Below are 15,796 nucleotides of genomic sequence, written 5' to 3'. Positions count from 1 at the left end.
TCAGTTCCCAGCTCTGCAATACTGCTTGGATAAACTTGGGCAAGTTGCTTAAATTTTCTGGGCCTTAGTTTCTTTACCTGTAAGATGAAGTCCTTATACCAGATAACTTTCTAGCTCTGACCTAGTGATTCTTTAAAGAATACCATGGACAAAAAATTCTGGCTCTGACTAACTCTCACTCCACCCCCCCACAATGGAGAAGTAATTTTCTAAGCTTTGCCAAAGCCAAACCAATATAATCTCTATTGAAATGTTGGGAATGGCAGAGACTTTTAAAGCTAAGTTCCAGCAACCATACCTTATGTGGTCTCTGATAATCTCTTTTGATCAGTTTTTCCTAAACTTTAATAATGATCTCCAGACTTTTAATGTCTAAAATTTTCTTATTTATGTATAGCCCAACTAAAACAGTCATCCCTTGCTTCTGAGCCATGAATTCCATTTTAGCATTTATGGAATAGAGATGGTGGTATTGAGGGATGGAAACAATAATAAAACTATACTATGTTAATACCTGTCTTTAAGAAGATTATATCCATTTAAATACAAATTCTACTCCAGAGGGCACTTTTAATTATGTCCAAGTTATACTTGGGCAGTAGGAAAAGAAAGCTATGGCTCAGGGTAATCTCAGAAACTTTTCTCTAAGTCAGAAAGCCAACTCTGTAGAATCCTTAAGAGGACAGAAGTTCCTGGTGCTATTAGAATATAAGTTCATTTTTAGGAAGGGACCCAATGTTAGGTTCAGAGTAGGCCTAAAAGTCAAAATATTTATCATGGAAGTCAGTCATAGGTACTAGTCACAGGGACTAGCAGCAAGAGAAAGAGAAGTGAGAATCTTATATCAAGCTAAGATGGAGGGCAAGTGAAAATTTCTAGCAATCTGAAAAGAGTATGTTATTTTTGTGTATCTGCTAGTGCCAAGCAATAGCTATATGTGCATGAAAAAATGCAGGCTGACCTCTCTACTTGTAGCAAAAGTAGAACTAAAAGAATATCTCTTTTCCTTCTAATTTATGAGGAAAAACGAACTGTTCCTTAAAAGAAAAGAATATGTTTCAAAGCAGAAACAAAGAGGAAAAACACATTAAGAAAGCATAGAGGACATCCTATCCTGTGTCAGAAGTTTGAAAAGTAAAATATGACATAGAAAAGGCAGCAAAGAAAGTCTCTTAAGCCTCTTGTAGAAGGAAAGAAACAAGCATTTATTAATTAGGTATTTACTATGTGTCAAGTACTGTGCCTATTTTCTTATTTGATGCAACCCTGGGAAGTAGGTTCTATTTTTATCTCCACTTTATACTTATGAAAACTGAGGCAGAAGCTAAGTTAAGGCCTAGGATCACATACCTATGTGTATGAAGCAGTATTGGAACTCAGATCTTCCTCACTCTAGGCCTAGTACCTGGTTCTGGGAAATAGCTTTGCAGCTCTCCCTCAAAGAAGAACAACTGCAGAAGGTAGGTTGTATGGTGGACAGAGTACTGGGCCTGGAGTCGGGGCAACCTGAATTCAAATATGTCTTCAGACATTTACTTGCTGTTTCTTCTACTTTAAAATGAGGATAATTTAAAAAAAGGAAAAAATGGGGATAATAATAGTACCTACCTATTGTTGTGAGAATCAAATGAGATAATATTTAAAAGGCTCTTAGCACAGGACTTAGCACATAGCTACTGTTTTCAAAGAGGACAGTAATATCATGGGGTTATATCTTGATTCAAACACAAACTGGATTTAATTGAGATAGAGCTTTACAAAGTCATCAGCTTCATTCTTTCTTCCAGAGTCATTGAAGCTTAGTGGTAAGACAAAAATCAACTGGTGATGGTCTGGGATATAGTGGATGATCCTAGCATCTTTGGTGTCTGACCAAGTTCTAAGCCTCCACAGTGTCTGCCTTCAACCACTTTCATGGCCATTGGAACAAACTGTTCTCATCTGTTTTCTACTGAAGGAAGTCTTCACGTGCTGGGGGGGTTGATATTCCCTAACTCACTTTTGAATTCAAGGCTTGCCAAAAACCCTCAAACTGGTTTAGCTCATCTGCTGAAGTGGTTTTGCCAGGGTGTGGCCACTGTCCAAGCTAGAGATTCTGGGAGCCACATTCATCTAGCACCTAGTAAGTGCTTAATAAGTGCTTTTTCCCTGCCTATGAAAGATAGAGCTGAATTCTTTGATATAGATGCAATATCTTAAGCTCTAAAGAATGATAATGCTTCCAAAAGAAGCCATTTGATATGTATATGATCAAATCTAATAGTCAGAAAGAACCTTTGAAATCATCTAACCAAAGCTCTTCAACTTATAGATGGGGAAACTTAGTGATATGCCTTAGAGGTATGAAGATAAAGCCAGAATTTAAACTCAGATCTTGGATCTCAAATCCAGCCAATTCCTTCCAGTATTCCACAATGGTAATTCAAGTTGCCACCTGCCAAACTGACATGAAGAACAGGGAAATATTCTGTCTTCCTGAAATACATATTCAAGCATGAGTTCAAAGATTTGTCGAATTTGATGTCCACTGACCACTTTTGATTCATGTAGGAATAAATAAAACCTTCAGAATAACCTAGAAATCTTTCTTAATCTGAAACCCTGGTCAGGAAATTGAAGACCTCAGGGGCCTGGGTGTCACGTTGCTTCTGTTTTTTAATCATTGCTTTTGACTGAAGGTAAGGGATTCAATAGAAAAGGACATATTTTTCACTCTCAAAACTCCTGTCACAGGCTGAAAAGATGTTTGAAAACTGTATTTTGGATTTCTAGATTAAGGTTAATAACATAGAAATGATGAAATCTTGGCTAGAGATGAAGTAAATCTAATCAGGGTTGTAAAAATATATTTTTTGCATAGACATGATTCTGATCAATAAGGCTTAAAGATGAAAATTGGGAGTAGAGAGTAGTATATGAAAACTATCTACATACTTCTGCTAAAACAGATACCACTGAAAGTAAGTAGGTATATCACAAGGGAAAAAAACGTCCACGGAAAAGACTGATTCAAAGGAGGCTATATTCAAGAAGAACAGTTAAAAAAAACTCATAATGTCAAATATCTACATAAAAATGCAGAGGCCATGGGTAATAAAAAATAAGATATCCAAATGCAACTGAGTAATTTTGCTCTTTATGGGTATCACTAAGACTTTGTGGACTAGACTCATGCCTGGAATATGGCTATGAAAGAATATACCTTGTTAAAAAAATAAAAAACAAAAAAAAAAATCAGATTAGATAAAAGGGGAAATTGAATAGCAATTTAGGTTAGAGAGCAATAGTCCAAGCCAAAGATGACCAAAGATGCATTAAGGTAATGATACAAGGGAATGCACGCCATTATCATAAATAGATGGAGTTTGGGGGAAACCTTGAGTCAGATAAACCATTAGTTTTCTGACACTCTCTGTAGGTTACTTCCTAATTTTTGTGCTGAACTATCCTCAAAATCTCCACTCCTGGACCTGACATTTTACTCTTATGTCAGCCATTTGGAGCTTCCAGAAATAGCAGACTCTGGATCCCAATTTAAAACTTATTCCTTCTTTTCCTGACCTACATCCTGGTGATTGCTATTATGATGGATTACAATTTTTCAAGCTTGACCCTGAGAGTGAAGTACTAGAAGAAATGAATGGAATTTGTAGAGATGCTTATTTATATCTGATATAAAGGACAATTTCCTAAAATCGTGTTGTTGTTCAGTCATTTTAATCACACCTCACTTTTCATGACCTTATTTGAGATTTTCTTGGCAGAGATATTAGAATGTTTTGCCAATTGTTTCTCCAGCTCATTTTATAGATGAGGAAACTGAGGCAAACAGAGTAAAGTAACTTGCCCAGAGTCACAGAGCTAGTAAATACTTGAAGCCAGACATAAATTTAGGAAAATGACACAAGACTCCTGACTTCAGGTCCCATATCACCCAGTTGTTCAAAAGTGAAATATGCTACCATAGAAGGCATTAAATTCACTGTTACTGAATGTCTTTAAGCAGAGGCTGAATGATCACTTGTTATGGTGCTGATTGTATATCCATTCAAGTACATTGGATTAGCTGTTATATAAGAGCTCTTCCAGCCTTGAGATTGTCTCTGATTACTGGGACCATTTTATAGCTATCCTTGAAAAAAGAAATTCTCCAGTCCCCTATGTGTGTTTCAGATTGGAGATACTATTGGGTTAGAAACAACTTCCCTCCTTCCCCTTCTCTATTGCTAAGCTGAGACAAAGTATTCATTCAGCCTCAATGATCTTGTGTTTGTGATCTTGTGGGGTTCTAATTATTTATTTTATGTGCCGATTTCTGAAATCTGCAATAATTTATTTCTTCAGATTCATGATTATACATTAATGTAAATTAAGTTTGCTTAAAAACCCCCTCCAGGAGTAGGATTCTTGTGGATTATCCTTAACCAATCCTTTCTCCTACTCTACTCTATCCCAGACTATCTGTTATCAACCTTATTTCACACCATGCTCTATGCTCTAGCCAAACTGGGTTATTTACCCATTCCTCTAGTCTTTCTAGACTTTACATTTGCTCATTCTCTTTCTGATACCTAGACTATACTGAATGCATACAAAAATTTTCATTCTTTTTAATTAAGAGAATAGGTGCTACCCAATCCCTGAAGTTTTTAGTCATCTTTCCAGCCAGAAATAATGTCTTCTTCCTCTGAAATCCAATAAGAATATTAAGGGTACCACCTTCTACCTAATTGGTAGAATCTTGGCATCAATTCTCACTCACTTCATATATCCAATCCATTGCCATATTTCCTTTCCCAACACCCCTAATGTATATCTCCTCTTTATTCCTATTTACAACTTGTCCCTGGGGCTATTGCAATATTCTTTTAACTGATCCCCCTGCTTCAAATTTATCTCCCCTCTACTTCATGGAGAGTTAGCTGCTAAAAAAAACTTTATATAGGGTTGATCTTGTCACCCCTCTACACCCCAGGTTAAAATACAAATGAAGGCCCTTCATAAGCTGTTCTCTTCCTACCTTTCCAGTATTCTCATATTTTATTCTTTTCTATGAATCCTTTTATTATCCAGGTACACTGGCTAACTTGGAGTTCCTTAAACTCATTGTCTTTCATTTCTATTTCTTTTCTTGGAGTGTCTTCACTACCTGGAATGCTCTCCTTCACCCCTGTCTCTTGTGCAAACACAGTGTAAAGTGCACATGTTGTGTGTTCAGAATTGAGGCTACTGTGAAGTCATGTAATGCAACAAGGGAAAACATTGCCAGAAATACCTAGAACTTATTACATGTTTGATTTTGAATTAATTTTGGGTCACTGCATTCAGAAACTTTTTACTGTTGCCAAATTTTTTGCATCTTCTACATTCAATTATGCAATTCCATTATGGAGTCTTGACCTATATTTTCAGAAGTTTTACACTCTTCTGTGCTGCCTTTCATAGTGGAATTTTTATCATTGTTTGCTAAACTGAATGAAATGCAATGACAAATCAAGATCTGTTTTTAGCATCCCTCAATCCTCCCTTCTACCTTAGGATTTGTTGTCATTTGTGTGGCCATCAATACAAAGTCAGAACAATGAAAAATCTTGAAGGTTTCTGGCAACTAAAAAAAAACAGTATAGAGATTCTTAAGAAATTAGTTGTTAACTTGACAATATAGAAAGGTTTTGCATGGTGACATATGTATAGCTTACATCAATTTGCTTTCCATATTATGGAAGGAAAAGAAATGGAAGGAGAAAATTTTGGAACTCAAAATTTAAAAAAAAATGTTAAAAATTGTTTTTACATGTAATTGGAAAATATTAATTAAAAAAAATTAGTTGTAAAGACTTCAAAGCCATTCAGTAATTTTTTTTTCAATTTGAATTTGTCCTGAATGCTCAGAGCCCATTAAAAACCATGACACTCAAACTCCATTATAATTTACTAGGATAAAAGAAAGCTAAAGATCTTTCTTGAATGAATGAAAATTTATTACTTTGTAAATATTATATTCTAATAAAGTAAGCATATAATTCTAATAAGAACATATTTCTCAAGACCCTATTAATAGCATTACAAATTATATCAAACATTTAAGTGTCCAGAGAGTACCTATCTTTGCCCTAAGCACTATTTATTATTGTCCTTTAACTCTTCTTCAATAGACTAATGAAATTACAAGATGAAAAATTGTTAGGTTAGATAGCTTTCCTATCCATTATGCCTCTCTCAGCTCCAGAATATTCAAAGCCATGACTTCATCCTCCATTTTCTGCTCCTTCCCACTGATCATTGAATAAAAGGAGTTATTTGTTCATACTTTTCACTAAGGCTAAGACCTCCATTCCTATCCTTCATTTTATTTTCTCCTACCTATTTCTGGATCTTGCTTTAAGCAGTCACTGCCTATCTTCTCCCTTCTCCCCTTTGAATCTCTCTTCTGCTAACTCATTCTCATCTGCCTAAATACATAAAAATACACAGTTCTGTGTCCTTGGGATTAAAAAAAGGTCTTCATTTGAATCTTTGAGGCCGTCTTTTAGTCTCATTCCTTTTCCTCTGGTAGAATGAAGTACTTTGAGGACAAGGATTGGCTTTGCTTTTGTAACTATATTTCTAGTCCTTAAGGCAGAGTTGTTTAGTTGCATAGTCATATTGGATTCTTCATCCTTGTGCTCTGGTTTCCAGGCCTCTCTCTTTTCCTTCTTTATTCTCTTCCTTGGAAATTTTATTAACCCCTATTGCTTCAATTATCACCTCTATAGAGTTGGTCTCAAGTCTGATGCTGACCTCTTAAAACTCCAGATAAGGAATCTCTCTGGCTATTCTCCCTTCCCCCCATATCTTAAAACTCAACTTGCCCCAAATCAAGCTTATTATCTCTCCTCACCCCCAACCTGTACAAGCTTTACTGTTTATTTGTTTTTTTCAATCAGTTCCAGAATCTTTCAACCAATCTCCCAGGTTCAAAACCCAGGGCATCTCTTTAACTCCTCCCCCTCTCCTTTATCTGGAATCCACTCAGTAACTAATCCTTCCTAATGCTTCTTGAATATGTTTCCTACTTCCTAGTCCCACTGCCACTACCCTCTTAGAAGCTTTCATTGCCACCCACTCAACTATTGCAATAGCTTCCTAACACTACCCTCTCTAATCTATCCTTCAGTGAGAATAACTTCCTCTGCATTAAATCTGGTTATGAAACTCCTTTGCTTGTACCTGGTGTCACTCAACCTTTTCAGCTGTAGATTGGTACATTCCAAGCCAAATTATGCTACTCTGGCCTGAGAACACAACCTGTTCTTTCCTATCTATGACTCTGCTGACATTGTTCTGGATGTAATGTCTCCATCTCCACTGTCTTCACTTGCTGAATTCCTTTGGTATTCAACTCAAATGGCAGCTCCTTTGAGAAACCTCTCCTGATTTCACTGTTTGATAAAAAAACTTTCTCCTCCAGAGGTTTGGATTTCACATATTAATATATTTTTAATGTAATATTGTGTAATGGGAAGCAATGTATGGTATAGTGAATAGGAGGCTGACCTTGGAATCAAGAAGATCTGAGTTCAAATACTGCCTTTGACACAAAGTAGTTCTGATTGTGGGCAAGTCACTTCTCAGTGGTCCAGGGATCTTTCTAAAACTAGTAATTGCTAATTTGCTTGATTCAGGGCTTTTTTGCAATAACAGATTTCTATACTGATGGAAATTACAGTCTGATTGTACTACTTTCCCTATAGTGTCTTTTCCCTCTGTGTTGGTGCAAATTCTATGAGGGGAGGATTTTGTCATATTATCATTTTGTAACTCTTCCAGCACAATCTCCCCTGAGTCTGATTAAGTACCTAATAAATATTTACTGAATGTCCAATGAAAGGCCACTTGAGAAGTCCTGTTATTTCCAATCATATTTGTCTAAAGACAAAGTTCTTAAGTATAATTTCTTTTAAAATGTTTTGTCTTCAAATGTCTCTATCCTAAAGAGTGACACTGTAGGAATCATGATCCTGTGATTGAATTATGGCTCTATACACTCACAAAGGTAAATTCATTGACAGATTCTAATTTTCGCACAAATTGTTAATATCTTTATTACCCTGGTGTGTGATTTACAATCTTGAGATGGATGTTTCCTTTGCTATTTCAAAGACCAGGATTATTGTGCTGAACATGTAAAGATATCACTCTGGAATACATCAAATCTAAACACTTGTATTTAACATCAAGGAGTTTTTGTGACTTCTTCAGATTAAAAAGCTAAGCTACTCTGCAACAACATGTTTGTGTGCCAGTGATGGCAAGTATTTTAAGCAACAACACAAAGGTTTTTCTCTTGTCATAGCATGAGGTCATTGTGACTGGCAGTTAAATCATGCCTTTAATAACTAACGTTCCCACATGTAACATTTCTTACAATTTAGTCTCCTGAAGAGCCAGACAGTCTAGGGGAAGCAGCTACTGCTGGGTCTCTAACTACTTTAACATGACAGGGATGATTTGAAGTCATAGCTTAAAAAGGATATTGTACAATAAAAGACAGCTTTCTGTGGGTTATGGCTGACAATGTTTTCAATTTTTGCTTTTCTTTCTGAAAAGTCTGTCATCTCTGGCACTGTTGTTTCTATTTTTTGGAAAGTAGCTATTGTTAGAGGGGCCACTTTCTTCCTACTACAAAATGCAAGGAACTGAACATCTAACTTAACCTTTTTCAAATGTATCTTTGCCAGGATGTTCCCAGTCATTTCAACATTTTCCCTAACAATACAGTTCAATTTATACATTTCAGAAGCCACCCTGCCTTCTTCAGTTATCAATTTGGGAAATAGGCTTTTGAGAGTGAGAGACCTCAAGACACTGATGCTCTCTAGAGATCTTCTTGGCCATGATTTTAGGGAAGAAACAAAACACAATCAAATGCTTGAATTATTTGCCTTTAATAGCTAAATCAACCAGTTTTTTTTTCTTATCACCTCCTCTTCCCCTCTCTGTTTTTCTGTTTTCCTTCTTCTCTGTTTTTCCTTATTATCTGACTTTGCCATGGTTAGATGAACGACCTATAAAGCAGGAGTATTTAACCTAAGGCCCATGGGGATGTGTGGATAGAGTTCAAGGGAATCTGTTACTTTGGATAAGAAAAAAAAAAATCTTTATTTTCAAAAACCTTTGACTTCTTTTGTAATCCTTCATATTTTATCTTAAGGATTTTACACCATTAATCTGAAAAGGGGTTCATAAGCTTCAGATTCTCCCAGTGATCCAAAACACACACACACATATACACACACACACACACACACACATGCACATATACACACGCACGCACATATACGCACGCACACACATGCACATATACTCACGCACACACATACACACACTCTATTGTTTATGTCTCAAATACAAAGCTTAAGAGCCCTTACTATGGACCTTATCTGGTACAGCGGCAAATTTGGAGTCTCAGGATAGAAGTTTAAATACTAGCTCTATTAGTTATTACCTTCATTACTTTGAGCAAAACACTTAAACTCTCAGTTTCCCTATACAACTAGATTATTGTTCTAAGCCCCATGGAGTTTCCTTGGAAGGATCAGGCCTTTCAAATTATGAAATATGTGAAGTTTATCTTTGGCATCCTCTTTGCCTTTTCTCATGATTTTTTTTTATCTCTTTTTATTTTTCCCTCCCTGTTTTCCTCCCAAAACATCCAGGGCTGGTGGGTATCCATGTCTACAAGTCCAATTTGTTCTGTTAAGAGAAAAGTCATATAATAAGCTAATTCACATCTAAAGTGTTAGTTATTTCCTAGAAGTCATTTTTTTTAAGAACCACTTGGACAAGCAATGAATTCCTGATCGCAGAATTTTAAGCACTTTGACATGTAGGTAGGAAGATATTTTGAGCATAGGAATGCTAACATTAACCATTGTTCTACAAATCATTTTACCTAATGACTGACTACTCTTTTTAATAAGGACAACATTGCTTCCAAGGATTTTTAAATAAATTGACTTATAATTAATAATCAATAACTTTATAAAGAGAATATTTGCAACAAATTTTTTTCCAAGTTATTTTTAGTATAATGCTTTTAGGGTCTTTTTTTTTTTGAGGAACAAACAAATAATGAATATTTATATTAGCTAAAGAAATCTTTGGAACGTTATTTCAAGTAAAACAAAATCACTAGTAATTTTTAATGTAGTTTTAAAGAAAGTTTGTGTACAATCATTTTTTTATGAAGCTATGTTTGATGTTATGTAAGTTAAAAGAACTGGGGCATTTTTTTTCCCTGATCATTCTCACCCACAATCCCTTTTGAGAAGAATGAGGAAATTGGGGAAAGGAAAACAAAAGGAGAGGGTAGGGAAGAGAGAGAAAGAGGGAGATGAAGATGGAAAGAGAGAAAGGGAGAGGGAGAAGAAAGGAGAGAAGAGGAAAAAAAGGATTTGATGCTCTTAAGTGCTTTGCTCAGGGGTGAGTAGTGATGGTGGAAGGAAATTAAGTCACTCAAAAGAATAGAAGTTCGGTTTTCCTCACTACTTCTCACCTCTTTTATCTCTAAGCACTATATCATACTATGATATGGAACTAATTTTACTTATTCACTAAATTCATTAAAAAATTCCATTGTTTTAACTTATTTCATTTAATTTCTACTCTTAAAAATACCCACAATAATCCCATAATGAAAGTATGAATTTAAATGGACCAAGAATTCTTACACTGAAATAGTTTGGGGTTGCTGGAACCATAACTTTAGGAACTAATGAATAAGCATGAGAAATTAAATGATAGAAACTAAAAATAATTAAAACACTGAAATCCTCAGGTTTAAAGGCAGTTTTTGTATCCCCAAAGCCAGTGTTTTACCTGAATCCTTCTTTGCATATGGTACATTTTTCTGGTTCATCAACACATTTTTTACAGTTTGGATGACATTTAAAGCAATATTTCTGACCTGTACAAAAGAAAAAACAGAGAACAGGTGAGGGATTTGGGAGCAGAAGAATAGATGGAGAAAGAAAGAAATGATAGAAAAGAATGTTAATGAAATCTACATAAACAATATTCTCTAAAACAACAACAATAAATCTTCCAAAGTTTCAAAGCTGTGATAGGAAAACTATTCATAAATTACCAACTTCCCAAAATAGGCACTATGTTAATAAAATAAAAAGGCAGGGCAGATTGGAAACTATGCTCCAATGGACTTGGAGCCAAGAAAATATGGATTTAAATCCCACCTCAGACATTTAACTAGCTTTTTGATCCTGGGCAAATCATGTAACCTCTCTGTACCTCAATTTTCTCATCTGTAAAATGAAGGGGCTAAATTATCAGATCCCTAACAAGCTTTTAATTTATGATCCCATGATAGAATAACCAGAGAACATGTAAAAAGCTAAATAGATGTGGAATCAATTTTATTGGTCAGTCCTTTAGGTAACTAGGTGGCACAAAGGATAAAGATCTAGACCTGGAGGTAGGAAAACCTAAGTTCAAATCAGGTGTCAGATACAGCTTTGTGATCCTGGGCAAATTGTTTAAACTTTGCTTGCATCAGCTTCCCCAACTGTTAAATGGGGATAATAGCAGCATCTATTTCTCAAGGCTCTTGTGAGGATCAAATCAGATAATATTTGTAAAGTGCTTAACACAGCGCCTGGAACATAGTAGTTGCTATATAAATGGTAATTCTCTTTCATTCCAATCTCACTTTTGTTAGGATAAATTATAATTTTTCCTGAGGCAATTGGGGTTAAGTGACTTGTCCAGGATCACATAGATAGGAAGTGTTAAGTGTCTGAGACCAGATTTGAATTTAAGTCCTCCTGACTTGAGGACTGGTACTCTATCCAGCACGCAACCTACCTGCCCCTAAATTATAATTTTCAAACTGTAGGACTTGATTTATACCTTTCAAAAAGGAAAAACTGTACTTACATGTCCAGCACATAGTTAAAATGTAAATAACTTTTTTCATTCATTCCCATGTGTCTTTCACTGAAGGCCATTAGCCTGGCACATGTCAAGTCCATGTATTACACAAAAACCTCATTTTAATTTTAGTTCAAACCTCTTTCCCTGGTTATATCTTTATAGCAAGTGTTCACATAAAACATTTGGCTAATTTGAATTTGACAGTCTCTCCCTTCTTTCTAAGTATGAGTAGTGAGAAGTTGGCAGGGGCTTGGAAGACTCAGGGATGGAGGATAATGAGGCCCACAATCGTGGAGAGTCAACTCAGCACTTTTAACTCCTTGTGGACAAGCATGTGTTCTATAAACCTAAAAGTAATCACACTTACTTTCATCTGCATAAAAGCCAGCTGGACACAAAGTCACACAGGTGTTCAATTCCTGATGGTAGTAGAAGCCACGTCGACAGGACAGGCACTGATTCTGACTCCTGCCTGTGCAGGTCTCACATCCCCTACTACATCTTCGACACCTTTTTGATAAAGAATCACCGAAGTATCCCAAAGGACAAACATTCACACATTTCCTGACAATGAGGAAGATCCAATAAGTACCCCAATAGCACTAGGCATAGCACAACAAAACTATTCCATACTTTTAACATTGGTACTCTAGGGTATATACAGAAACATGGAAGTTCTATTTTAAGGAAAGGGAATTATGTATTTCTGAAAAAACTCAACAGCATCAATCAGGAACTAGTATAATCTTTTAGAAATTATATGCAAAAGGATACATTTTGAAATACAAATTGTGGTTACATTGGCAAAGCACAGTTGGAAGACAGATTAAAAAAAATCCAAGTAGAAGTTCTGGTGAATTTTTTCTTAATTATGTGGAGGTTGTTTTTTGTACAGGTCAATAAAGACAACTCTTTTTTTTTTTTTTTTTTAAATAAAGACAACTTTTAAAATAGATATGCATTATCCATTTCCTATTCCCTAAATCCATTAAATGGAAGGAGACACTGGAGTTTTATTTCAGGATGTTTTACTTGAAGAAGATGCAATTATTATTGGAATTATGACTATATTCTCTACCATCTACAGACATTTGCCCTATTAGTCAACAGATGACCTGAGCTAGACCAATTGTGGAAGCCAGTTAGTAGAAGGAAGGGTCAATAGTGAAGAGACTAGGATGGATCAACACCCTTAGGTAATGTAGGCAATACCCAATGAGGATGCATAGGAGGAAGAAGCAGGATAGAATATGTAGAAAGAGGAAAGGAAATAGAAGAGAGGAGTGACATTAAAATAGGGAAAGATTAACAGAACCCTTGCGAGTTAGCATAAAAATCTAAAGGACAACAAATCAGACCTGTCTGTAGGCCACAGGATATATTTGCCAGCTTTCCAAAGAATCCTTCCCAAAACTATCTGAGTTAAAAGGACACAGGTGAACTTTTACATAGTGGCTGTCTTCCCACTTGTATAAGTCTAGATAAAAAATTATTTTTTTAAAAGTATAAATTTAATTTCTGAAACTAGAATTGAGGAAAATAAAGAATATAGGCTCTACTCCCTCAAATAAATATTTTCCAGTTTACACAGATAGGATGCTGTAATATGGAGTACTGGATTTCAGGACAGATGACCTGGGCTTGAATTCTGGGAATATTTAGGCATGTCCTTAACCTCCTGAGATATGATTTTCCTTATCTGTAAAATGAAGGACTTGGATTAGATGACCTTTGAGATTATCTAGCTCTAAAATTCTGTGTCTACATCAGTGGTGTCAAACTCAAATAGAAATAGAACCCCGATGGCTTATTTTCCTTAAAAATTATAATTTTATTAAAATTTATTTATTTAAAATATTTCCTTAAAATTATAATTTACATTATCTATGTTATACTGTATTTTTATTTATTTTGTTTAACATTTCCCAATTACATTTTAATCTGGTACTGTCCATACTGGGTTTGAAATATTGGTCTAAATATTATTCTGTAAATTATTATAAATTATTCTACAAAAATTCCCATTTTCTGGGTTATGGATTAATTAAGGCCAAGAGAATATTAAACCTTATTCTCACTTTACATCTGTCACCTTCAGCCTGTGTACTTCCCAAATGTAATTAAGCTTTCCCTCTTATTATTTAAAGAAAACAAAAAGACAAACTTTTAGGGTGTGACACTATTTCTCCTGGGGCATTCTGGGGAGATGCTGCTGAACCAGACCCTTGTTCATGATGATTTTGATCATTGTGGTTTGTGATTTCTTTCTTTCTTTCTATTTTTTTTTTGATCATCATGATTCATGATTATTTTGAAGAAGGATTACAGGATCTTAAATCTTGAGCTGGAAGGGACCACAGAAGTCATGTAGGCCAATCCTGCATTTTACAAATGAAGATACAAAGGACTGGGGAGATTCAATGACTTGCCCAAGTCATGAGGCAAAGTTCAGTGTCAGAACTAGGACTTGAACCCAGTATTTGAATACCAGAGTCAGTGCTATTCAAGATTTACTGTAAAGACTATGTAAAGGTAGACACCAGAATTGGTCATCTTAGTTCTACTTTGGATTTATAGTTAGTATTTTTTTAAAAAAAACCAACAAACTTGTTAAAATGAAATCTCCTTCTACAGTGCTGAATCTGAAAAATAAAGAAGGCATTTCTCATTCATTACCTGCCAGTTTTGATACTTCCAAGACTATAATGGATACAGTTCAAGCACTGGTCAGCTTTTGGTCCATCACACCCTTTGTCGCCACATTCTGGATGACACACACCTTAAAGAAATAAGTATTTTCTTTCATTCATAGAGATGATTTCTGTTAAAGAACCAACTTCATGAAGCTCATCCAACCCTGACCTCAAAGGCTCAAGATAATGAGAAGACTAATCTGGTCCCTTTTTTACATATATAGAAACTCATGTGTCATTATGATTCTTAATGTTTACATTAAAAGGTAAAACTATAGGACAGAAACTTTTATAAAGATAGTATATAGGTATATGGTATAGAATGATATGGTATAGAAATATATATATGTATATAAGTATATAAAGATAGTATAAAAAAGAAGATTGGATTTGGAGTTTGAAGATCAAATGTTGGGGTAAAATTTTTGCCTCTGCTACCTACATCCATGAGATCTTAAATGACTTCAACATTAAAAAATGTACCGGGAAGAAATATAATTCAGTATAAAGTGGGCTACATTTGGAATCAGAGAACCAGGGTTCACATCCTGACTGGTATTTACTACTCAAGGGGCATTGGGCAAATTCTTCAACTTTTGTAGGCCAGAGCTTTCTCGTCTGTAAAAGCAGGGAACTGCCTAGAGAATGTCTAAGGCCTCTTTTAGCTCTGGATCTGAATCCAGGATCACCCAGGATCATGATCCATATTAATCTCAGTAAAACAAGAAATTTTGAACTAGACAATTTTTCAAGTGTCTTCTGGCTCTAAATTTTATGTTCTTAAAACAAGAGACAATCCTCTTGTTGTCTTAGCTGGACTTCAGCTAGAGTTCTTTGTTATATTCTGGGACTCAGTTTAAGAGGGATCAGACTGTCTTGGACAGGGATTCATTGGGAATGTGATCAAAATAATTATGAAAAAAAATCTCTGAGGAACAATGAAAGATCAAGAATTATTTAATCTGTAAAATGGAAGGCTGGGGTGTGAGGGGTGGAAGGGGAGATTGACTTATACTATTATTATATTATTCAAATACATGAAAAGTATTTAAGCTTAGAACGACCAGTTGCTTTTGTCACCACAAATGAGAAAAGAAAGCCAAAAACTTAAAGCATGATAATAATTTTAATAGCATTTACATAACAATTTAAGGTTTGCAAAATCCCCCATT

At 35.3% G+C, this 15,796-nt stretch overlaps 1 protein-coding gene across 2 annotated transcripts in view; it reads right to left on the bottom strand.

The window, feature by feature from the left end:
• Positions 1-15,796, bottom strand: part of PCSK6 (proprotein convertase subtilisin/kexin type 6) — a 241,877-nt gene that overhangs the window by 24,107 nt on the left and 201,974 nt on the right. For both annotated transcript variants that reach the window (XM_023497530.2, XM_003755590.4), the window contains 3 exons: positions 14,608-14,710; positions 12,299-12,495; positions 10,861-10,948 (listed from right to left, as the gene is read on the bottom strand). In XM_023497530.2, the coding sequence (XP_023353298.1) occupies positions 10,861-10,948; positions 12,299-12,495; positions 14,608-14,710 (388 nt within the window). The remainder of the gene's footprint in view (positions 1-10,860; positions 10,949-12,298; positions 12,496-14,607; positions 14,711-15,796) is intronic.

This window comes from Sarcophilus harrisii, chromosome 2 (assembly GCF_902635505.1).
Source record: "Sarcophilus harrisii chromosome 2, mSarHar1.11, whole genome shotgun sequence".
Classification (NCBI taxonomy): Eukaryota; Metazoa; Chordata; class Mammalia; order Dasyuromorphia; family Dasyuridae; genus Sarcophilus; species Sarcophilus harrisii.
This window is presented reverse-complemented; position numbering and strand designations above follow the sequence as displayed.